Raw genomic sequence first — 23,478 nt, 5'->3', positions numbered from 1 at the left:
ATTGTCAACATTCAAATAAATGTAGTATGTACTTTTTTCAAGCTCACTGGGCAGTGAACACAACAGAGACACATGATCAAAAAGGAATTAAGCAAGTTAATTCAGTTGTCTCCCACCAGGCCCATTTTCATAACCAGTGGCATTACAGCTTTTATATGTGATTATTTTTAGCATCAGTAAACAGCAGTATGGCTCGTCTGTGGCAGGTGTGGGAGGGAGCACTGGACTTTATTTCCTGCTTTGTTACAAATTTCCTAGCGAGCCTTACTAAATTGCTCTGTCTCTGTGCTTTCCTCACTTATGGAAAATAATTCCTGCCACTCAGAAGCTTGCAGGGTTTGATTTAGTAACATTAGTGAAGCTCTTCGATGTTAAACCAGGGCAACACCTCATGATTGTTTACAGAAAGCTGTTGCTGCAATTGGTAAACACCGGCTTGCCCTGCAGGGAGATGACCATGTTCTTGGGACCTTGGCACGCAGCCTGCCATTCTCCAGCCAAAAAAACCCCACCAAAGCAGTCAGATAGTTGAGAGAAAAGGAAAGGATTGAACTCTGGAGAAAGAAGGAAGACGACTGCTCAGTTCTAGAGAGGAAGGGTCTGCCATATTAGCATCCTGGAAACAGTGGAAATCGCCTGGATCAGGGCACGGAACAAGAGGAATGTTGTCAGCTCTTTCCACTGTTCAGGCCAGGACAATGTCCCGTTCCACCTTTCAGTCCTGACAATTACTGTAATTCTTGGGAAGAGAATAATCAACCTAACCAGAGACGTGTGTAACCATAAGCAGTACCAGATGCTATAGCATCCCCTTCCTTTAACCCTGTAACGTGCTAAGAAAAGGTAGCTTCTTTCTGCTGTCTTGGCTAGCATGTTCTCAAGGAATTATCCATTTTATTTTAGGAGAAGCTCCACCTGCACCCCTATCCTCCCTGGGCACAGGACACCCAAGCAGCGGGTGAAGGCAGACGGGGGGGTAAGCTGCTCTCCCCCTGTAGAAAGCAGCCCAACCCCCCCCCCCCCCCAGACTTTGCCCTAACATATAGGGCACCCGGAAGGACAAAATCGGCGTCCCCGACCGCCGCTGCCGGTATTTGTTCCGCACCGGGAAACGCGGCGATGGCCGCCACCTCTCAAGGCCGGACGGCCGATGACGGGAAGAAGGGAGGAAGGCCAGCGACACCTGAGCCAGCCCCAGCTCCTGTCTGTCCCTTCCAGTCGCTTCCCCTCGCAACAATTTGCCCTCCCCAGCCTCTGGAGGCGCCGCGGGGCGACAGGGAGGCCACAGGAGGCACCGCCCCAGCACCCGCCGAGGCCTAGATACCCCGCCGCTGCCTGGGCAGCGCGACGCGCACTACGCATGCGCCCTCTCCTCTCCCGCCTCTTGGGTTGTTCCACGCCTCCTCTCAGAGGCGAGGGGTGCCTTAAGAACCAGCAAACGTAGCCCTGTATAAATCGCCTGTAAGTAAACGGCATAACTTCTACCCGTGATTAAAAGGGCTTTTTCTTGCTTTACAATGAGTCATAGTGCGTGTGGCTGAAAGAGAGGGCGGGAAGCACTCTTTGGCATTTCCCACACACACCCCCTCCGTCTCTGCGGGTAGGTCGGTCCGGCTCCCCGCTCCGGAAGGGGCGGGCTGAAGGCAGAGGCTCAGTGCGGGCGTCGGGTGCGCGCCGGTGCCGTAGCGTGAGTCGGGCGCGCGCCGGGCGGTCGCATCCCGCCTCAGCCCCGCCATGCCGCCGCCGGGCCAGACTCAGCTCCCGGACTGGGACGGCCTCAAGCTCCGCGTCCGGACCCTCATCGCCTCCCACCGCGTCATGATCTTCAGCAAGAGCTACTGCCCTTACTGCAATAAGGTGAGGCGGCGGCTGGAGTCACCTCGCCTCCCTCCCTCCCCTCGCTCGCCCTCTCTGCGGCCCCGGCAGCCGCTGGAACGGGGCCTCACGGAGCCGCTTTCCGCTCCACGCCGGCGGGGAGGAGGCAGGCCTGGCGCGGCCCCCGTGCGAGGCCAGAGGCATCTCCCCTGAGGGCGCCGGCTCGCGAGGCTGACGGCCCGCCTCGGGCGGGGGAAGCGCGCTGGGGGAGGAGGGTTGAAAAGCAAATGCTGTGGGGATGTGCTCCTTGTGACGGCGCCCTCGGGGTTTGGACGGTACAGGAGTACCGCGGCGCCCGATCCGCTTCACTTAAGCACAGGGTGCCACCCCTTAAAAACCCCCTTGTCAGGCTTGAAGCAAGGCAAAGGTCCAAACGGGCGTCCTCAGCAGTTTTTTCCCTTTGCCACGTGAGTGTGAAGGAGTAGATGAAGGTGTGGGAAGTTCCGCACGGCGTGGTTGTTCCTCAGCCAAACAGCTTTTTTTATCTGTTACTTGAAGGTCAGAGTGCTTCTTTCTTATTGAAAGTTTGAGCGCCACATTGGTGTTTAAGTTGGACAAAGTTACATCCCCAGAGAGAAAGCTACATTAAGTTTTCTGCTTTTTTTGAAATTTGAGGTAGAAGCAAGAGTGTAAGTTTTAAATGCTGGCCTTAATGTGTGTTTAAAAAATACAGGCACTATTGATTAATTGTAATGTTCAGTGAAAAAATATTTTTCTAGTGCTCATTATGCGTCAATATCATAGGGTAGCTGTAACTAGTGATCCAGAGTCATTAAAGAAAAACAGGATCTTCATTAGAATTTTACGATACCAAGACACTGTAGTCATAGCCGGTACAGAATCTGGGCGTTTGTAGGTATTGTGATTCTTGGATGTTTACAAAGAGCATGTTATGAAGTGTCAGTTAAACCTCATAATATTGTATTTCATGTGGCTGTGGTGGAAAAATGTATTTGGAACTGTGGGATTGAGTCCTGGTGTTCCTCAATTAAATTGACAATCAGGAAAACACTCAGAAGCTGCACTCCCACGTGTAGGTTAGGTTTAGTTCCCGTAGCTCTAGTGAGGGAGGAGATATTGTGACCCTGTTTGTTGTAGAAAACTTTAACAAATATATCCTGTTTCACTTGCAACTTAATTGAGGTTTTGTGAAAGGAAGCTTTTGTGTGTGGCAGGGTAAGCAAAACCAACACCTTCTCTCCAAGAATGTATTGACAGAAAGATAGTATAGCGTAGTAGGCAGCTCAAATCCTTCTAAAATTTGCTTACTTACCAACTTATTCAACTGAAGTTTTAGCAAATGAATTAATGATCGGGTAGGAGTCTTGCTCAACTCTAGTCCAGTTGACAAAAATGGTATCTTCTGTTGAGAAGTCCTTTTTTTGAGGACCGTCCACTGAGAAATACTTAGTCGTGCCTGCCCCTGTTGCTCTGTGTGCTTTTAGTGATCATGATTGCTCAAGTGTTGATATTCATGGCACTCAGTGTGGTGGTTTTGAGATCATATAAAGGCATAGTAACTTTTTAAGACTTGCAAGCTTTTCCTTCATCTGTTGCTGGCGTTGCAGTGGGCTAGACTAACACAAGGAGTTTAAGAGAAACAGAGATTCGATTGTAGTCCAGTTTAATGGAGTCCAGTGATAAGTCCAGATTAATGTTCTTTCCTGCATTCGTTCAGAGCTTCTCTATTAGGCAGGATTACTTGCTTCAAGGAAACACTCAGATATGAGGAACGTTCTCTTTGTTGTCTTGGAAAGGAAAGAATGAATATCACGAGTAGGGGATCCTCTCTCATGGCCCTTCCTAGGAAGGATAGTTGAAAGACCGTATATGGATCTTCGTGAAGGAACAGATGATAAACTCGGGGGTTTGCAAGGAAAAGCCAATTGCTCTAGCAGGCAGATTTACTTAGTTTACTTTCCTGTTTGGAACAGGACAGAAAGGTAATATGATGAAGTAAACATGTAGAAGAGGTATATATTACAGAGAGACAATTAGAGAAAGACAACTTATGAGAGAAGGAAGCCACACATAAGACATCAAGTACTAAAACAGAAATATCTGCAACAGTATGAGTATTAACAACCTCTCCCACTGAAGACTTAAAAAATGGTGAAAGGAATGGGAGAACAATAGGTAATGCAGCATTCTTGTTAGCTAATCAAGTCTGTAGAATTAATGAAGTGGATATAATTTGAAACTGTGTGGTTACAGCTTGGGTACTTAGCCTGTAATCACATAGTTTTGAGTTCTTAAAGATAGACGGATATGAATAGTGTGCACTGTGTCTGTCTTTTACTGTGGATGGTTGTTAGCAATGTGGTTTTGGTGGGATTAATTGAAAAACTGATGATGTTAAGCACTACTGCAGAGAGCACTCATGCTCTAAAAGGACCTAATTTGGGGGGTGGGAAGAATTCTTTATTTCAAATGGATGTAGCCATGCTGGAAGAAAATTAAGATTGTGCTTTCCTTTAGAAAAGCACTGCAAATAAATTCTCTAAATGAATTAAGTAGTTGATTCCGTTCAGTTTAGCTGGTAGCAAGAGTAGGCAATTGTGCAGTTCTCTTTCTGCAAATGCAATTTATTGTTCAATTGCTTTAGCAAGGCAGCATTGGAGAGGGGGTGGTGTTAGAATGACTTCCTTGTCATAACTTACTTGATTGTTCTTACCACCCTGAAAAGATTAAGAAAGATAGACCTGCATAAAGAAAATATATTTTTTTAACATGAAAAATCGCCAAGTCTGAACGCTGTTATATGTTGAAACTATTTTAAGAGCAACAAATGTGGTTGCACAGAAGTTGCTGGTTATGCTATTACCAGTTACATTCTGTATTTGCAGGTGTTTCTGGTCAATTCAGCTGTAGCTATTACAGAATGTTAGCTGATATGGGAAACAGCAGACATAGGACATACCATACTTAAATTTACTGTACGAAGCTTATTTCAAACCTGCTTAGCTACTCTAGTGACAGAAAGCATCTCCAGGAAGAGTTTTTAAAGTGTTAGACCAAATTCTCAGTTTCAGAGAACTTACCTACTGTTCAGTAATATCTGGAAATTTGTCTAGTCTCTGTTTGTGAAAATGCGAAAGGTTTAGTCAATAAATGAGGCCATTGCATTGGTCAGAAGGGCAGTAAATGGGTGTATCGGTGACCGTGCAACCTCGTATCCCATCCCAGACACTGTTGGAGCAATTACATTTTTAGGACTGGGAAATTTCCCAGTATGCCATTGAAGTTTCCAGTACTGTTTGACTTAGAAATTTCTTGACCAGACTTTGTATTAGTTCTATTGAGTTAAAAGTTTTCAGTGGATCTTTCTTTAATTAGTTGGTCTAATAGATCTTTTGATCTCATTTTAACTTTGGCTTTTACAATGTCAGGTTGCAGTAAGTTCTCTGGTTTATGTATTGTGTGGAGGTTTACTTCCTTTTCATTTCAGAATTGTTTTCTGGTAAATGCAGTTGTTGCTGTTTGATCCAGTGAGTATTTCTGAGAAATCGTTTCCTGTTCACCTTATCTAGATATTACTTATAATTAGTGTGTGTTATCTTTCTACTCCTCCTAAATCATTTTCTTTTCCAAACTGAAATAATCTATTATCTCTTGCCTGTATTGAGGATTTCGTAACTCTGATCATGTACTTGTTACTTTTCTTTCTGTTTCACTAGCACAATGCAAGCATGATCTGTTCATAAGCATAAAGCGCAATAGCTACTTCTAATTAGGATGCTGACATTTGTCTGATTTTTCTCTACTCATATCTTCCATAGAGAATAAATGTTGCCTAAATGTATTGTCTTAAATCTGTCCTTTCCTGAGTGTAATCGTTTCTTGTCCTACTGATGTTTTCTGTCCTGTCCCCCCCCGCCAGCTGCTGTTGCAATGTTTTAGCAGGTGTTTTTTTTTTTTTAATTTAAAAAACCCACTAATGAAAACTTGCCTGTTACTCTGCTGCTTTGCTGCAAACTAAAACAGCAACCAAATAGCTAATTTTGTGACTTCCCCCCCAGATTCTTAGCTTATCACTTCATAGTAGCAATCCCTTTAAGCTTTGCTTTTTAGATCTTTCATGGCATTCAGTTTGGGCTTTGTAACAGCAGTTGCAGAGCCGGAGGTCCGGAACAGTGCCACTGTCATTTCCTTTTCGTTCAGTCCGTAGTCATAGTCATTCCAGTAAGCAAGCCTGAAAGAATGGTGAGTTTAGGGCAAAAGTTTTTAGGGCCACCTAGGTGGGCAGAGGACTGGAACACGGGATGTGTGAAGAATGATCTCAGTTTGTTCAACCTTGCAAAGGCTAAGGGGGGATTTTAGTTGCTGTCTTCAGCTACTGAGTGGGAAGACAGCCAGACTCTTCTCGGTGTTGCAGAGTGAAAGGACAAGGGCCAATAAATACAAGTTGCAACAAGAGATACTCCAGTGAGGTAAAATGGAAATTCTTTACTGTGAGGATGGTCAAACCTTGGAACAGCCCAGAAAGGTTATGGTATCTCTGCCCTTATAGAAATTCAGAACTGGAGTGGACAGTGCTTGAGCAACTTCATCAGACGTCACATTTGGCCCTGCATTGAGCAGGGGGTGGATCAGATGACCTCCAAAGGTCCCTTACAACTTAAATAATTCTATAGTGGTAGAACTAATGTAATCAATTATATAAGCAGAGCTTATATTTGTATATTACTGTGGATACATAGTTGGAGGAACGACTGAGAAAAAAGGTTGGGAGAATTGGGTTTGTTCAGCCTTGACAAAAGAAGGCTTAGGGTAGACCTTGTTACCATGGTCCGGTATTTAAAGGGTGGCTCCAAAGAAGATGGAGACTCCCTTTTGACAAGGAGTCACGTGGAAAAGACAAGGGATGATGTGTACAAGTTTTGTCTGGGGAGATTGTGATTGGACGCGAGGAAGTTTTTTCATAAAGAGAACACTCAGCCATTGGAATAATTTCTCCAGGAAAGTGGTGGATTCCCTGTTTTTGGACACTTTTAAGATTGACCTGGACAGGGTGCTGGGCCGTCTTGTCTAGACCGTGCTTTTGCCAAGAAAGGTTGGACCAGATGATCCTTGCAGTCCCTTCCAACCTGTCGTTCTGTGATGTGATAAGAAACAGACCATGTAGTTGGTAGAGATCACAAAAGCTTTATGTTTGTCTGCATAAAGCTGAAACTCCAGTAGAAAGCCCTGGAATACTCGGCCTTTGGCACTGTAACACCATGGATCAGCACAGTAACAGCATGGATCACAGCGACAATAAAAACATTTTATTCATCATGTGTTTGACATCTGTAAGCTTATTAGATGTGACTCAACTTACTCTTAGTGAAGTGCTGTCAATAAATTTGAGGTTCATCAGAAAGCTAGTTGTAAAAGATTTCTTCTGAATTGGCAGCAACTTGGTATGCTTCATTGTTCAGACTCCACGCTGGCAAGGGGATCCATCACACAGACATTTAGTGCTTCTTGCTAGAGCTGTTTTCACATCAAGACAGTTATGATTAAAAGCAGATATTTTACCCATTGCCTTACCATATCTATTTGCATGAGTAAGTGTGCAAATTGTATTTCAAAGGAGTAAATACTGAGAGATGTAATACTACCTCTTGTGCCTTGAGGTATGTCGTCATCCAACTGGAAGGATAGTTCACAGTTTCAGTACTGCCAGTTTTACAAATAGGTGTTAACTGTAAAAAAAAATTCCCAGTTTTAAAGTGCTACCTGATTTGAATCTGGTAATGATGCGCTTTGTCCAGCCAGAACTGAAGTTAGAAAACGACCCAGAACTCTGTCCAGGCTGGGGAGAATCTCCACTAAGTTGTCGTGTAAGATGTGGGGTTTTTCTTTTTAAGCCTAGGCTCATATATAGGTTCTCCTTTGTTTCTTTTCACTCCCCACCATACCTTCCCTTTTAATTTATTGCAGACCTCTGGATGCATGAACAGTGTTTCTAGGACATGTTCCAGTGATACTGTATCTGAGTTTATTCATGGCAATACAGGCGAAAAGCAGACTTTTAATGACCAAGCATCTTTAGAATGCTTCTCCTGCATAATGGAGGAAGAATGGCCATTTAAAAGGTTAAAAAATGTAACTGTTACATTCTGTTATTAACTCGCTTAATATTTCACAAGCAAGATAAGACTGATTTAGTACAACAATGGCAAACAAGTTGGAACCGCTCCTGCCTGATCCTGGAGGCTGAGGCAGATGTTGCTGAAGAGCAAACCAAAAATGAGAGCTGGAAAAAAAATTCAAGAGATCATCTAGTCTTGTCCCCTGTCTCATGGTAGGAGAAGCGGTAGTTCAAACACTTTTGAAGTGTACTTTGAAGCCACTCACTGATGAAGACTGTCATCTACTCAGGCAATGTGTTCCAGTGTCTTGTCATTAGGAAAAGCTTTTCCTAAAGTCTAATCTCAATCTCTTGATGAGGTTCAAGACCATTGCTTCTTATTCCATCTGCCACCACTTCTCTTCTTCCTTGAGGCAGTAAATTATTTATTTGAATACAGTTCTGCTCCCCCCACCTTGTTTTCTTTATGTTAAACCCAATGCATTGACTCCTTACACTAATTGTGCTCTGCTTGTTATAAAAAAATTTCTGAAGTACAGCAACCAAAAGTGAAGGCAGTGCTGGTAGGCACAAGCTGTCCTACTGCTGAGTACACTTGGAGAGTGTTACTCTTTCTGCAGCTTTTTATAATGCACTTTTTTATTTTTGCATTTACTTGGCAGTGTTTTGTTTTGCGTATTATCCTCTACTCCCTTTTTTCTTTTTTTCCTTAGTTCTATGAAGGAATCTGTCTGCTACTTTTTCTTTCTTCTTGATGTTTTTCCATATGTCAGTTATTCTCATGGCTTTTGGCATCTGCCAGGGACGGAGAACTCTGCAGCTAAGCAAATTGTATGTAGAAATGTTTTCTTAAGGTAATGAAACCAGTATTGGAAGATTGCTGTGATGTGGGATGCTTAATCTGAATGCTGCGAAATAGCCTGGCTTTAAGTGGGGAACATGCAAGACATGGAAGTAGTGCCAAACTTTACCAAAGGCATGTAGAGCTAGACCCTCAAAGCATAATAACTGAGGCTTAAAAGTTACCTGTGTATGTCCAACAACCGAGTTTTACCCCAAGCTGTGTATCAGATCTTGTGAAAGCTTTGCACTGCATTGTGTCTGTTTCTGTTGCAGGTGAAAGAACTCTTCCGCTCTATGCATGTGGAGTACTATGCTTTGGAACTTGATGTAACTCGTAAGTATAAGAAAGAAAATCTGTGACATGCTGCTTATTGTAACTAAAAATGGGTGACTGTGCATAACACTCTAAGCTGTCTTGAACTAATTGGAGGATATACAAAACAATTAAAATAAATCTTAATATATTCAGAAATAAAGTCAAGTAGGCTTCAGTGTAGATTTTAATACAGGATGTGTTTTTAATGTAACTGGAAGCTTTGACTCTTTGTTTATAAATCATCAGCTGATAGAGGATGTAAGATCTGATTTCTCTCTGAGGAGCTCTGTCTTTTGGGAAAAAGCCTGTGGTATTTTTCTCCTACCTTAGGTTCTTTTGTGGCTTTAGATGCATTGTTAATGTTTGACTTGGTATATGGCTGACCTTCATAGGGAAATTTGCTGAGTCATTGGAGGGAAGGGTAAATGCCAGTACCTTGGCTGTTGCTAGTTTGAGTTTGGTTTTTTTTTTTTTCTTTAAAGCCCAAGCTGCTTTAGTTTTAATACGTCTGTAGTGCATTATGTGTATATGACTGTGATGCATGTAGTTTTTGATGTAGTTTTGAGAACAAGTAGTATCTAACAGTAGACTCTTAGTTGCATTGTCGGTAAGCTGTTGAATGTGTATTATCACTTTTTTTCCTGTAGAAAACTTGGTTTCCAATGCATTTTTAAAGTGCTAATGCTTTTTTTTGAAGTGTTTGTGCCTAAGCAGTGTTTGGGGAAAAATGTACTGATTTATTGTTCCAGAGCATCTCTTACTTATTTTTACTTCTTATTAAAGTTGTGATACTGTGAACTAATTATAGCCCAAGATATGCAAAGTACAATGCACAGTGGGGTTTTTTTTCTGGAATTACTCCTAATTAATAATGTATTTCCCTTGCAATTGCTATGATTACTGATACTAAATAAATGTGGTGTTAGAGTAGAAAGATTTTAGTCAAAGTGATTACTGGAAATTCTCATTCCCACACTTACTGCTGGACAACTGCTGAGCGATCCAAATGGAGCCTGTGCATAGGTGCTGATGATTCAGATGATAGGTCAGGTCAGGCAATGATAATCTTAAAACTGGAAGGTTTAAGACAGTGTGGTGGGTAGAAAAAGTATGAAGGTAGCTTTAGGGTAAGTAGAAGAGGATATTCATTTTTCCCATCCCCATATTCTCATAATACAAAGCTGCTGGGTAAAACTCTGTGTACTAACACAGAACATACTCCAAAACCAAACAATTCTTATGAAAGAAACACTGTCTGTACGATCTCCTGTGATATCTGTGTAGTACCAAGTGTGACGCTGTCAGGAAGAGACTGTTAAGAATCCATGAAATACAAGCACTAAACTATACTTCATCTTTACTCTGTTCTGTAGAATTATGGCTTGAAGCACTGATTTATCCTTGGTATTTAACCGTGCTCTTTTGAGAAGTAGTTTCTGAAGACTTGCTTATGTTCAGGAAGTCTACAAATGTGATGCTTATAATAGAATTGTTTTCTTGGCAGGCCTACAGTATATTGCAGGTTGTTTTAAAAGCTCCCTTCTTGAAATGTTTTCTATAGTGTACCTGTTTCTTTTATTCTTAGCTGATGGCCCCAGTATTCAGCAAGTGTTAGCAGAGCTAACTAATCAGAGGACAGTGCCTAATGTATTTGTGAATGGAACTCACATAGGCGGCTGTGATTCAACTTACCAGGTAACTTTTCTTTAAAAATCTGCTGGAAGTAGACCGGACTGAGTGAATTTGCTGTGTGATAGTAATTAAATTTTGTGTGACACATTACACTGGGTTATCTGGGTCAGAGAAGGCAATGTCATTCAATTTTTGGTTGCTCAGAAATATGTGTGGTTGACTTTTTTTTTTCCCTTCTCAGGCTTATCAAGATGGATCACTACAGAAACTTCTTGGGGATAACAAAGATGCAGAACCCTATGATTATGACCTCATTATTATTGGTGGTGGCTCAGGTGGACTTGCATGTTCCAAGGTATGACGTGAAAATTGCATTAAAGAGCAGGTTGTATATGAAACTTACTCAAAAGTTGGTTTCTGTATTAATCACAATAATATAAAACAGTCTATATTTTGATGATTATTACTGTTCAACTTGTTAATTAATGAATCAGTAGTGGCCTAGTAATGTGCTCACTCAGGAAATCATGGTCTGTGTGGACCAGTTTCTAGCCCATGCCTATTCAAGTCTGTATCCTAATAATAGGTTTTAGGTTCCTGTCTGAGGGTGGAACCAAAATTTTTTCAAGTATCTCCTCTTCATGTGTAGTACACAGGCACTTTAATGCTTCCAAATAGTAATCTGGAAAACTTAAAGGCTACTCTTGAAGTACTTTTGGCTGTGTAGGATTTAGGATTGCCAGTCATCTAAAATAAAGTGCTTTCAGCTGTTCTCTCAAGGGATAGGTTCACACTTTAATTCTCTTTCTAGCTGCTTTTTCAGAAATGGTAATAGAGATTGTGTACCTCTTACACAGTTAGCTCTTGTTCAGAGTGCCTAAGGTGTGGATTCAGTTTTCTCTTCTACTTGAGGGATTTGAACGCAGACTTCCCACCTCTTGGCCAGGTGTCCTAACCATCAGTTTATAGTTTGGGCATAGTGATGTTATGCTCGACAGCCTCAATGATTGTTGTACAACAATACAGCTAAGGGTGCAACTTTCACTTGATAAACATAAGGCAGGCAGGAGAAGGTGACAATTGAATTCTTCAGGTGGCCAATTGTGCACTTTTAGAATGCTCCAGATCTTTCCTCACAGTGCCTTCTGGCAAAGTGCCATCAGTTATAAACTTGGTGATAGTTACTGAGCTGTTCAGAGTGGGAGAGGTCAGGTATTCACAGATAAAAGATAGCTGTCTAAACCTTGTTTGAGCCAGGATTGCAGTAACTGTACAGGAGTTCTTAAACAGATTTGAGGCACCTAAAGATTTGATCCAAGCCCTCCAAAGATCAAACAATGGGTAGATTCAATCAAGTGTCTGGTAATTTCTTGGATAGAGTATACTAAGATTATTCAGGTTGGAATGGACATTAAGATGATGTCTAGTCTAGGCTCCTGCGCCAAGCAGGGTGAACTGTGAGATCAAACAAGATTATGTAGGACTGTATCCGTTTAGGTCTTGAAAATAGCCAGGGGTAAAGATGGCACAGTGTTTCTGGGAAACCTGTTTCACTGCTTGAGCGTCCTCGTGGTGTGAAAGTTCCTTGTATCCAGTCTGAAATTCTCTTGTTTCAACTTACGGCTATTTTCTTTTGTCCCTCCACTACTCGACAGTGTGAAAAACCTGGCACAATCATTTTAATGACCTCCTCATAGGTATTGGGAAGTTGCTGTTGCCTTCCCTCCAAATCTACCTTTTCTCCAGGCTGAATGTGTCAAGTTCCCTCACCCTTCTCATAGGGCGTGTGCTCCAGCCCCCTGAGCATCTTGATGGTCCTCCATTGAACTGTCTCTAGTTTATTAACATCACATGTTGGGGTTTTTTCGTTTGGGCGAGTCAGTCCTGCCCTTGTGAGACAAAAGGAGAGCTAACAGCGTAAATATTTCCTTGGATGAGGTAGAAGAGGATCATCAACTGATAGGCCCATCTCATACCTTCTTCAGATCATGGTTTGTGACAGCGTAGGGTGATATGGGTGCAGCATTTAACATAAGCATCCATTCAAAGTTTAGAAGAAAGTAATAGTTTTTGAGGGATTTCAATTTTTGTCTAGTGAAGGAGGTAGAAGAGCCATAGCCTTCTATTAGTGTGAAGTATATCGTGACCATAAATGAGCGGACAGGCTTTCTTGGTCAGGCGAAAGTTTAGTAATGCTGACTTGTCTCTCCATCTTTTATAGGAAGCTGCTGCCTTGGGAAAGAAAGTAATGGTATTAGATTATGTTGTTCCAACACCTCTTGGAACCTCATGGGGTAAGCTTCTGTTAACTTGTATTTTATGATGTTTGAGTGCCAGTGATACATGCGGAGTTGTTAGATATTATGGATTTGTATTCTTAGAAGTGGTGGCTGAATTCCTGTGGTTCTGTAACACAAATATCAAAGGAGTTGTTTTCCTGGCATGCCTGCTTTTCTGGACAGTTTTTTGTTTTGTGCATTGCTAACTCTCCATTCTTTGTCAAATGTTGTTCTAGTTCTGTTCGCTTTCAAATTGTGTCTGGGTAGTCTATGTGTGCATTTTCACATTCTCATGCTTGTGGTTTGTTTTTTTTTTGCCTTTTAGTTCATCTAGTTCTATTTTGTGGGCAACTGATCTAGGCTGCCTCTAGAACAGTGTGACTATATGCCCATGCGTGCCTCATCTTTCCATAATTAAAGACAGCTGCTGTCTGACCTTATTAATGCAATTGGCAGTTGAGAATGAGTAAGGAACTTCATTGGTCAAATTTTATTGAGTTGAGGTATGAATATGTTTTCATAGCTAAGATCTCAAACAAATACATATTTCAAATTGCACATAATAGGCGATACTAAACTCTGGGAACCCTGGGCTTTTTGCCTTGCTTACTTGCCAGTCTGACTAAAATCTGAATCCCTCTGGGGTAGGTATCCTGGGTCTATGTTTAAGACAGCACACTGTACCTTTCTTCGTTCAATGAGTGAAGTAACCTCTTAAACTGAATACAAACTTGTACGTTTAGTGTGTTCATTGTATTTTAAAATGTCTCTTACAACAGAAATTTCATGTTACTTATGTGGCTATAGCAAACATCACCAACAGATATATGGGTGATTATACAAAGCATATTATAGGAAAAGCGTAAATATCCCGTTCACAAGGGTAATAACATGGTTCTTTCTGTCTTAGGACTTGGTGGCACGTGTGTAAATGTAGGTTGCATTCCTAAGAAGCTAATGCATCAAGCAGCACTTCTGGGTCAGGCACTCCAAGACTCAAGGAAATATGGGTGGCAGTATGAAGAACAAGGTTAGTAAGAACACAGAGGACAGACCAAGGCAGTGTGCAGAAGAGTCTCTGAGCTTAAGTGCGTTCTGGTACTTTGGACTTAGTAAACTAAAGGCAGAGTTCACTAGTTTTCTTAGGTGAATCAGAAGGCATCCTCCTCCTTGAGTCATAGAAACCTTTAGGATTGAAAGCTAATTACGTTTTGTTCTCTCTATTATCTAAATTAAATGAAAGAACTTCTAGAATGGGCTTATTTCAGATAGTAACAAGTCAGGTAAATATTAGCATAGTAGAACAAGACTTCAATATGTATCCTCATTACTGATGATAATTATGTTTCCTTAGCGTGATGTACAATGAATAAGATTTAAGTTTTTCTTTAAGGGTTCATTGCACTTTGATTTCTTTAAATATGAAATTAATGTCTTGTTTCAGTTAAACACAACTGGGGGGTCATGGTAGAAGCAATTCAAAACTACATTGGTTCTTTAAATTGGGGCTATCGAGTGTCCTTAAGAGAGAAGTCTGTGACATACCTCAATTCTTACGGAGAATTCATTGAACCACACAAAATTAAGGTATGTACTGTGTTTAAAACGTTTAGTTGGGAGAGAAAACTCGTGTTCTAAAACTGCGTTTTAAAATCCAACAAGGAAAAGGCTTCATCTTGACATTGCCAACTTAAGTTAACTGAAGTTAAAACCGCATTTGTGAAATAAGTTATTGATTCAAATTATTGTACTTTAGTACATGCCACGGTGTTTGAAAACCTAGTAAGTGTTACGTAAGAGTAACGTGGATATCTGTAAACTTATGCCTCAGTTGCTAACTTCATGACTAGGGTCAGCAGCCTGAGGGGAAGGGGGGGAGGAAAAGCTTTATCTGTACAATTTTGTCACTTAGAAAATCTTCATACTAAAGCATAAAAACTATTGAAATTAAATTCAGATTAAGAACTTGCGTAACAGCACTCCTAAAACCTTATGCTCTATCAGCATAAGAATTAAACTGTCAGTCTGGCAAGACAAAACGTGTGCTGGCAATCTTGCTGTTAGTGATCATACTGTAGCAAGGTTAACTTAGAAGTGCATATTGAAGACAACTGTTTGGTTCAGTGGGTGTAATTGTCTGTTTTCAGTATGAGTTTGAAGGCTGAGCTACATGTGTTTCGAACCAAGAGATTAGCACTGAAAAGATAGTAATATGCTCAACTTACCTCATCTACCAGTTGTTCTAGTGTTCAGGTATGCAGGTCATCTACTGAAGTGTCCTTAGTCTATAAATGAAGTAGAACAGACAGTCAGCAGGAGGTTGGACTAGATGACGTCCTGAGATCCCTTCCAGCCTGAATTACTTGATGATTTGATGGAGAGAAGTTTCCCTTCATCTGTATTGGAAAATAACAAAAGATAAGAATAAATGTCAGATTTCAAGAGATGCATTGGCAAGATGAAATTTCCCAAGACCAAGAACCTCTAGAGGTCGTATTAGTTTGAGTTCATTTAAAGTTGGGTCTTAGGCTCTCTGAAATCGTGTAACTAGATACTTTTTTTTAAATTTTATTTCTACATTACCCTAAGAACTAATTGATATTATTCTGTCACTAGCATCGTGTTAGCCTTCTGTTGGAAGTGAGAGGCGGGGGGTTTAATAATTTGTAGTATTTTGTAGCTTGAAAGTAAAGTTGTTCATGAACAATTCAATCTGAATGAGTAGTTGAAATGGGCAGGATTCAAAGAATAAATGATTTTTAGTGCTCTAACAGATGTCAGAAAAGCATGATAGTTTGTGATTTAAACCTGTTATTCTTCAGTGACCTGCATGGCTTCTCTAAATGCATTAGTTCTTGTTTGAAACTCCTTGTTCTTGATTCTTAAACATATCCGCAAGATTTAAGGGGAGGATTACTTTTTTATTATTTTATCTTAAAACCCGTTCCTATGATAAAGACTTACTTAACTGTGTCCGTATAAACAGGCAACTAATAGGAAAGGACAAGTAACCTATCACACGGCGGAGACTTTTGTCCTGGCAACAGGAGAAAGGCCTAGATATCTGGGTATCCCTGGAGATAAAGAATACTGCATTACAAGGTGAGATGAAAAGGTGTGATAGACTGAATTTTGCCTGCTCTAGTGTTTGCAAAGACAAACAAGCTTGTGTTGAAAGTACTTTGTAACTTACACTTCTTTTCTTTTTAGTGATGACCTCTTCTCCCTGCCTTACTGCCCTGGCAAAACTCTAGTTGTGGGTGCTTCCTATGTGGCTCTAGAATGTGCAGGATTTCTTGCTGGTCTAGGTCTGGATGTCACAGTGATGGTGCGTTCCATACTTCTTCGGGGCTTTGACCAAGAAATGGCAGAAAGAGTAGGTGCACATATGGAAACACACGGCGTAAAGTTCATCAGGAAGTTTGTACCTGTTCAGGCAAGTGCTTTCTTTAGGTTTCTTCTCTCCATCCGAAGATACTTTAAACAGCATACGTAGAATGCATGTCTGTCTGGGAAGGCTTTGACTCTGCACAGGAATAAATGTTTTATGAGATTAAGCTTTTTTCTTACTGCTGAATGATACATTAGTAGGTCAAGGTTTAAAGTGACAATGTGAGTGAGCTCTGCTGCTTAAGGTCATTCTAAGCTTGCAAATATTTATACAGGTTGAACAGCTGGAAGAAGGCATGCCTGGAAGACTGAAAGTGATAGCAAAGTCTACTGAGGGAGAAGAAATGTTTGAAGAAGAATATAACACTGTAAGCATTTCTGGATTTGAAATAACCTCGTATAACAGCACATGAAAATGTATTAAAATACTTTAAAAGTTGTGCAGGAAAAAAGTAAAGGGAAATCTTGCTTGAAAAATTGTTCACTTAAATTGCTGGTAGAAGAAAATACATGAAAATTCAATATTCATCTTCAGTTGAGCCCTGTCCTCAGAATGGGTGAAACTTTACGTGCATGGAATTTAGTTCATAGGAACAGTATTATTGCTTCTAGTTTTGTTCTGGTATTAATGTTTTGCTGCTTGTTTGCATCTCTGAAACAAGTTGCACATGGACAAGCCTGAACTGTTGGTGGCTCTTTAAAGAACTTCTGGAAAAGTCACTTCAATTGTATGCTTCAGTTTTTTACAGAACAAGACCAAAGGAAATCTTATGCTGATTACACCTCTCTTGCATAAAATTATTATATTTAATTTTGGTTTTTCAGGTTTTGATAGCCGTTGGTCGTGATGCATGTACCAGAAATATTGGTTTAGAGACAATTGGTGTCAAAATCAATGAGAAGTGAGTATTGCTTAACTTCTTTAAACCACTGAATGCAATGATTTAATTTTTTTTACCTCTAACAATACCTAATGATACTCGTGCTTTTTTTTTTTTTTAATCCTTTTATACCTGGCAATTATGTGAACCTTTAAAACCTTTTCTCTCCTGGACTTGACTCTAGTTGTCCATTAACTTCATTTCTTTAATGTGTATTTCATAAAAGAACTATTCTGAATGAGTTAATACCTACTTGTTGGCCACTGTGCTTAAGGAATAGTTTTAATATATATGCTTAATTTACTTACAAACTGCAGTTTAATATTCTGTTAAATTAAACATTTTAACTAGCTCACGTGGCAAGTTAATCTAGGGATTTAAAGAGGCAGCAAACTACTCGCTTCCTGCAGATTTAAGTTTTTTTTCTTGTTTCTCCCTGGTCTCAGTGCAAAACTCATGCAAAGTAGGAGGCAGGATTATGTTGTTCAGGAGAAAGAAAAATTAAGATCAGGTTGCAGCAGCTAACTGCATACTAAGCCATCCTACTTAAACACGTGAGTGATATTGCAGCTCTTTTTCCCCATAGGGGAAAATGTACATTGCAAGCTGTACAATAATCAAGTAAAAGATCATGAGTCCAAGGATGTCTGAATGACTTCATTGTCATTGAACACACACTGTTGCTCAGGTCAGAACTGGCCCACTGAATACTGACTTCAGACGAGTGCCAGAGTTGGAGGTCATTGATGCTCTCAGGAGTTTGTAGTTGAAGTGAAAAAGGCATAAGTATATCTAATAAAATGTGCTCAGTAGTTAGAATAACAACTTTCTAGTAGAACTTCTCGCCCCTGATTTTTGCTGAGTTCTCAGGAAGGTTATGATACTGAACTCTACTCTCATTTCTGTTTGTTTTAAAGGAATGGGAAAGTACCTGTAAATGATGAAGAACAAACCAATGTGCCTTATGTTTATGCTATTGGAGATATATTGGATGGAAAGCTTGAACTTACTCCAGTTGCTATTCAAGCAGGGAAACTGCTAGCCCGCAGGCTTTATGGTGGTAGTACCACAAAGGTAAAGCTATAAGAATACAACTTCAACTTATTTCTACGTTTTTTGCCTCAGAATTGCAATAACATGAGTTGATTTTCCCACTTGACTGCAGGCACTGCAAGTGTTTTGTGTTTAAAAAAAGTGCTAATACAACTTTTCCTGTTATATACTATATAGAACTTGCATAGTCTAAACATATATTTTGTTTTTTATTTTTAGTGTGACTATATCAATGTACCGACAACAGTGTTTACTCCTTTAGAGTATGGCAGCTGTGGGTTAGCTGAAGAAAGAGCCATAGAAGAATATGGAAAGCAAAACTTGGAGGTGAGAGCACTGAAGACTTGTTTAACTTGTAGCTTGAGAGTGGTTTTTTCTTGTGCCTTGCTGTTTTACGCTCGAGTCATAGTATTAAAACAGGATTAGAATGTTAGCTTGTTAGCTAGATAGGTCTTTGATCGGGGAAGTGTTGTCGTCTGACTAACAAGCTATTAGACTCCCAGAAATCCAGGACTGGGATTGATAATGTTAGAATTGTGTGTAGGTATTTGTATGCTGCCAAGAAGTATTTGACTTCAGCAGGCCAAACTCAGGTTGCAAAACTGTAGGTGGTGGGTTTTTTTTTTGTCATTGTGAATTAAAGACATATTGCTGAAGTATACCAAACTCTTGGGAAGAACTGTCTATTTTCTGCTTATTCACTGTACTTGAATTGGGAATTAGTTTCTTCCTGACCTTTTCTTATGGCAGTAGGAATATCGGGCATAACTTCCCTGTTCTGTGGTAATTTCTGGGTTCTGCGCTTCTCTGAAGAGTTTCATTAAAGCTGTTTGCATGCCTTGTGTTTAACTCCTTACGTCTTTCAAATACACTTGGCATTATTCAGTTTCTGCTGTTAACTGTTTTGCAGAATAGGTTTAAAATTATAGTAACTAGATATTAATTTTGTATGACTAAAGCACTTCTCTTTCTGAAAGTACAATCTTAAAATGCTGTCTTATAGCTGTTGCTGTTTTAATCAAGTATTTAAATCAGGGGCGTGTGCTTTGAGTCAGGTCTTCCTCTACTGGCTTTTGGAGGATATGGACAGCTTGGGCCAGGGGGAACAAAAATCACTGTCTTGACTAGGATAAGTTATGAAAACCTAGCGAGTTAAATGTGAAACCACCTATTTGTAAAAACATTAAAAATTAGAATTATGTCTGACTGAATTAATTCATCAACTTCTAATGCTCTTTTTCTTGTCATCCTCCCAGGTTTATCACAGTTTGTTCTGGCCACTTGAATGGACAGTACCGGGCAGAGATAACAATACTTGTTATGCGAAGATTATCTGCAGTAAACATGACAATGTAAGTGGCAAGCTGGAATGGGTATGCTGAGTGTGTTCTTGAAAATTTCTTTTCAGACTAGCCAAAGGACTATTATCTTTTATTTTGCCTGTCTGAGGCCAGCTCTACCCATTCTGTTAACATAAGTATTTATTTTAAGAGGAGAGATCTGATTGTTTTGTTTGGGTGGGTTTTTTTTTAGTGTAACAGCTGTTTGAGCAAGTTGTAGCTTTATACATCTTGAAACTTCACCTGAGTTCCTATATCAAGAACAGACTTGTGAAGACATTCATCAGGGTTTTTCTTCCAAGTGGGTTTTGAGTTGACTGTACAATGCGGTGTCTTGCTTTAGGTTTCTGGACCTTGTGGTTTTTGCCTTTTGCAAAGTGCAGTTTTGTATGTTTAGTAAAAACTTGGAAAACATGTGGTTGGTCCTAGGAAACTCAATGATGAGAGATGGGAATTTGTAGTGATCAGTAGGTTCTTGTTGTGGCAAAAAATAAGTGCCAGTGCTGTCCAGTCTTTTCTGTCTGGGAGAACAGGCAAACAAAGGAAGATTTTTGGTGTTTAAAATGAATGATATGATGAAATAGCATGGCTTTTAAGCTAAGAGGAAGTAAATTTACTCTTTTGCTTATTGGCCCACTTAACCCTTTCTCAAAGACTGCAGAAAGTCTCAAAGTTCTGCTTTTATTGGAGTCCCATTGGAAATAACCTAAGTGAAAAGAACACAATGGAAGGAGGGGTTTTATTTAGACTTCACTATGAAGGTTTTTTCCTAGGATGCTGGCAGTTTTTTGTTAAAGACTGCTATTGATCTGCTTGTGTAACATACAAATTTTGTAGTGGGAGTTACATACTAGAGCTCTTGTTGAACTTTACCTAGTGCTAACTCCTGTTTTGTTCTCACCTGTCTTAAAGAATCGTGTGGTAGGATTCCATGTTCTTGGGCCTAATGCTGGTGAAATTACCCAAGGTTTTGCTGCTGCAATAAAATGTGGTCTCACCAAAGAATTACTTGATGAAACAATTGGAATCCATCCAACTTGTGGAGAGGTAAGGGAAGGGGAGGGCACAGCTTGATTTAAAACCTGCTTTTGCAGGTGGTTACCTAGATGCAAGGCAAGAATACTGCGTTGTATTTATGAGATCTAGTACTTGCTTAACTTCTAACCATAAGATACTGACGTGTGATAGGAAATGTGTTAATTGTGCACTACAACTTGTTTTCCATTGCAATAGTTCAAAGAAATCAAGTATTGTTACTTTACAAGAGGAGACTAATAGCCATGTGGATGATGATACAGAGCTTTTCTTTTGGTGTCTTACAGGTGTTCACTACAATGGATATTACAAAATCTTCAGGACAAGACATCAGTCAAAGGGGCTGCTGAGGTTAAACCTGCTGTTTTACATGTTTTCATGTTGTGCACGCTTGGTTCTGTGGAAGCCCTAATACATCCAACTGCTTTGCAGCAAAATAAACACTTGCATCAGTACCACTGTATGTACTGCAGCTGGGAGTGGTGCCTTTGTGGGGCTTCCTCGGTAAATAGCGTTGCAAATGGAAACAGTAATACAGCAGGGAAATCTTGAACTCTAAATCCTGACTTTGCTTGGAATCAGCACTGCTGTGCTTTTTTGACGTTCTAGCTCGTAACCTTATTCTGAGGTGAGCTACAACTGATGGCAACCATGCAAGTTTGGGAGATCTCTTCGTCCAGTCAGATGACTGAACTTCCCCTGAAGGAAATTCTTACGTTGCACAAATTAAAGCTAACGCTTCTAGGCTCCAGTGTCTTGTATAAATGCCTGAGATAGAGGACAAATGTATAATGAATGATTCTTGCCAAGAGTTTACAGTTGACTGATTTACCTTTTTTGATGCATTTTGTTTTACTTAATTGTATAATCAGTTGAGGCAAGATGGCATAAATTGGATGCAGTGTTGAGTAGTGCAGTTCAAGCACTAGTCTCCCACCTCAACCAGTCTAAAACTTCACAGTAATCTAAGACATCGCTGTTGTTCACGTTCATAGTTGTTTGACCTCAGGTGACATCATGTCTTTAAGAAAAAAAATTCAGTTGTAGGCATCTTTTGTGTCAGGGTTGAAGAGCATAAGCGCAAGACCTCATCAGTTTGCTCTTGCTGTTTATGACTATATCTTGTGATAATAGTCTCAAATCAGAGACCCGGAACTGTAAGTCTGTACTCCTCTGTGGAGTATTGAAGTCTTAGAGGATCAGGGTGTGAGAGTGGGTGCCTGCCTGTGATGGTAATAAGTGGTGTACAGAATATCTTTGAAGCATGTGTTGCAGCAGAGAGTACTGACTTGCTGTGCTATCATGATTTGTGTAGTGTTGTGTACAGTCAGTACTCTGAAGCTTTCTTCTACCCCTAGCCTTCTGCTTGGGGGGAATCGTGCTTGAATTTGGCTCTTAGTTTTGTCCAAAGAGATGTTTTGAAAGACTACTCTGAACATTGTATCATAATAAACAGTTTTTAACTATTTAATCTATGATGTACCATGGAATTTGAAGTTCAATAAACAACTCATACAACACTTTGTGGTGTCTGACCTCATGGTTTATGTTACTGCATACTTGGAATTTTATTGTGCTTCAATTATATTGTTTATCACATGTGATACTAAAACCTCTATAGGCTGGTGCGTGCTATAATCTTTCAAATGGAGAAACAAGTTGTCTTGCCACATCTGGGGACTTACTCAAGAAATCTAACACGATTCCATTTCAGTATGTAGAATTCTCTCTGTTCAAAATGAGAACGCAGTTGTATACCACTCCTGTATACTCCAGAAGATCCTGAATATATATTTATGTTGGAGTGTTTACCTGCAATATAGCTGAAAGGTGCTCAGTAGAACCTAGCTGGAGCGTCAGCAGCACATCTTGCTGGTGTTCAAATATAACAACTCTTGGAGACTTTGAGGTTTTGCTGTGGGTGCCTACTAATAAAGCAAAAAATTTTCAGTTGACAGTGGGGACACTTGCTGAGCTTCTAGTGTTGCTTTGCTGCAGAGCTCTGGCGAGTTACTTGTCCTGGTCTCATAGAAATATTTGGTAGAGCCACCTTCTTGCTATCATTTCTGCAGCAGTGACCTTAAGAATGGCACTGCCAAAACGTTGCATGCCTGAAAGTTTGCCTCTTAATAGGTCAGATGGTATAGTTTGAAGTAAAGTAGGCATAATAGTAGTGTAGAAGTGACCTTAATCTCTAAGTTGAAGTGGATGAACCAGAGACTCATTTGAGTGGTTTTAAAAAGTCGGGGGAGATTAGGGTGGACAGCCAGTAGCAGGTAATGTGTTACAGACTTTTGCACAATCTCAACAGCTGAAAGGAAACTTAGTAAACAATAAAACATTCAGAAGGCTTTATATCGTGAGAAACTGACTGCTAATGGCAAAGTTTACCTTGTGTAGCCACGTTATAGAGGAAGTGAAGGAGGAAACAAATTAACTCAGTGAATGATTACTTCCTGAATTTACTATTAGTAAGCACTAATTGAGTTTTATTTCAAATCCAGATTTGATTTGCAGGTTCAGGTTAATTGATCAATAATTACCACTTGCATATCTATAGCAGTGTACTAATTGCAGATGTTTCTTATGTCAGGCTGGCCCTGGCTGTCAGCTCTACGTGATGTATTTTACAAGCATTGAGCACTCGGTACAGCTAGCCTTTTAGGCTTTAAACTCTCCAGTTAAAATATGCAAGACCAGTATTTTAAGTGAACATGTTGTTTGTGTTTCAGTAGGCTCATGTGTTAAGTAAAGGGTG

General features: G+C 40.3%; 1 protein-coding gene across 1 annotated transcript; it reads left to right on the top strand.

The window, feature by feature from the left end:
* Nucleotides 1-1,637: 1,637 nt before the first annotated feature.
* TXNRD3 (thioredoxin reductase 3) lies at nt 1,638-22,240 on the top strand. Its single transcript, XM_063348060.1, has 16 exons — nt 1,638-1,857; nt 9,068-9,128; nt 10,696-10,805; nt 10,984-11,097; nt 12,964-13,036; nt 13,932-14,051; nt 14,466-14,608; nt 16,008-16,123; nt 16,232-16,457; nt 16,687-16,779; nt 17,237-17,313; nt 18,210-18,366; nt 18,565-18,672; nt 19,602-19,697; nt 20,598-20,732; nt 21,008-22,240. The coding sequence occupies exons 1-16, from the start codon at nt 1,735-1,737 to the stop codon at nt 21,068-21,070; spliced, it is 1,815 nt and encodes a 604-aa protein (XP_063204130.1). The 5' UTR covers nt 1,638-1,734; the 3' UTR covers nt 21,071-22,240.
* The last annotated feature ends 1,238 nt before the right edge of the window (nt 22,241-23,478 follow it).

The sequence above is a fragment of the Chroicocephalus ridibundus genome, chromosome 10 (assembly GCF_963924245.1).
Source record: "Chroicocephalus ridibundus chromosome 10, bChrRid1.1, whole genome shotgun sequence".
Lineage (NCBI taxonomy): Eukaryota > Metazoa > Chordata > Aves > Charadriiformes > Laridae > Chroicocephalus > Chroicocephalus ridibundus.
Note: the sequence above shows the minus strand (reverse complement) of the source record. Positions and strands in the feature narration are given on the sequence as shown.

What these genes read in the sequence shown, in the direction of transcription:
- TXNRD3 (XM_063348060.1), top strand. Translation starts at nt 1,735, where the DNA reads ATGCCGCCGCCGGGCCAGACTCAGCTCCCGGACTGGGACGGCCTCAAG. An exon ending in ACTGCCCTTACTGCAATAAG is followed by an intron (nt 1,858 to 9,067) that starts GTGAGGCGGCGG and finishes TTTCTGTTGCAG; the next exon opens with GTGAAAGAACTCTTCCGCTC. An exon ending in GGTGTCAAAATCAATGAGAA is followed by an intron (nt 17,314 to 18,209) that starts GTGAGTATTGCT and finishes TTTGTTTTAAAG; the next exon opens with GAATGGGAAAGTACCTGTAA.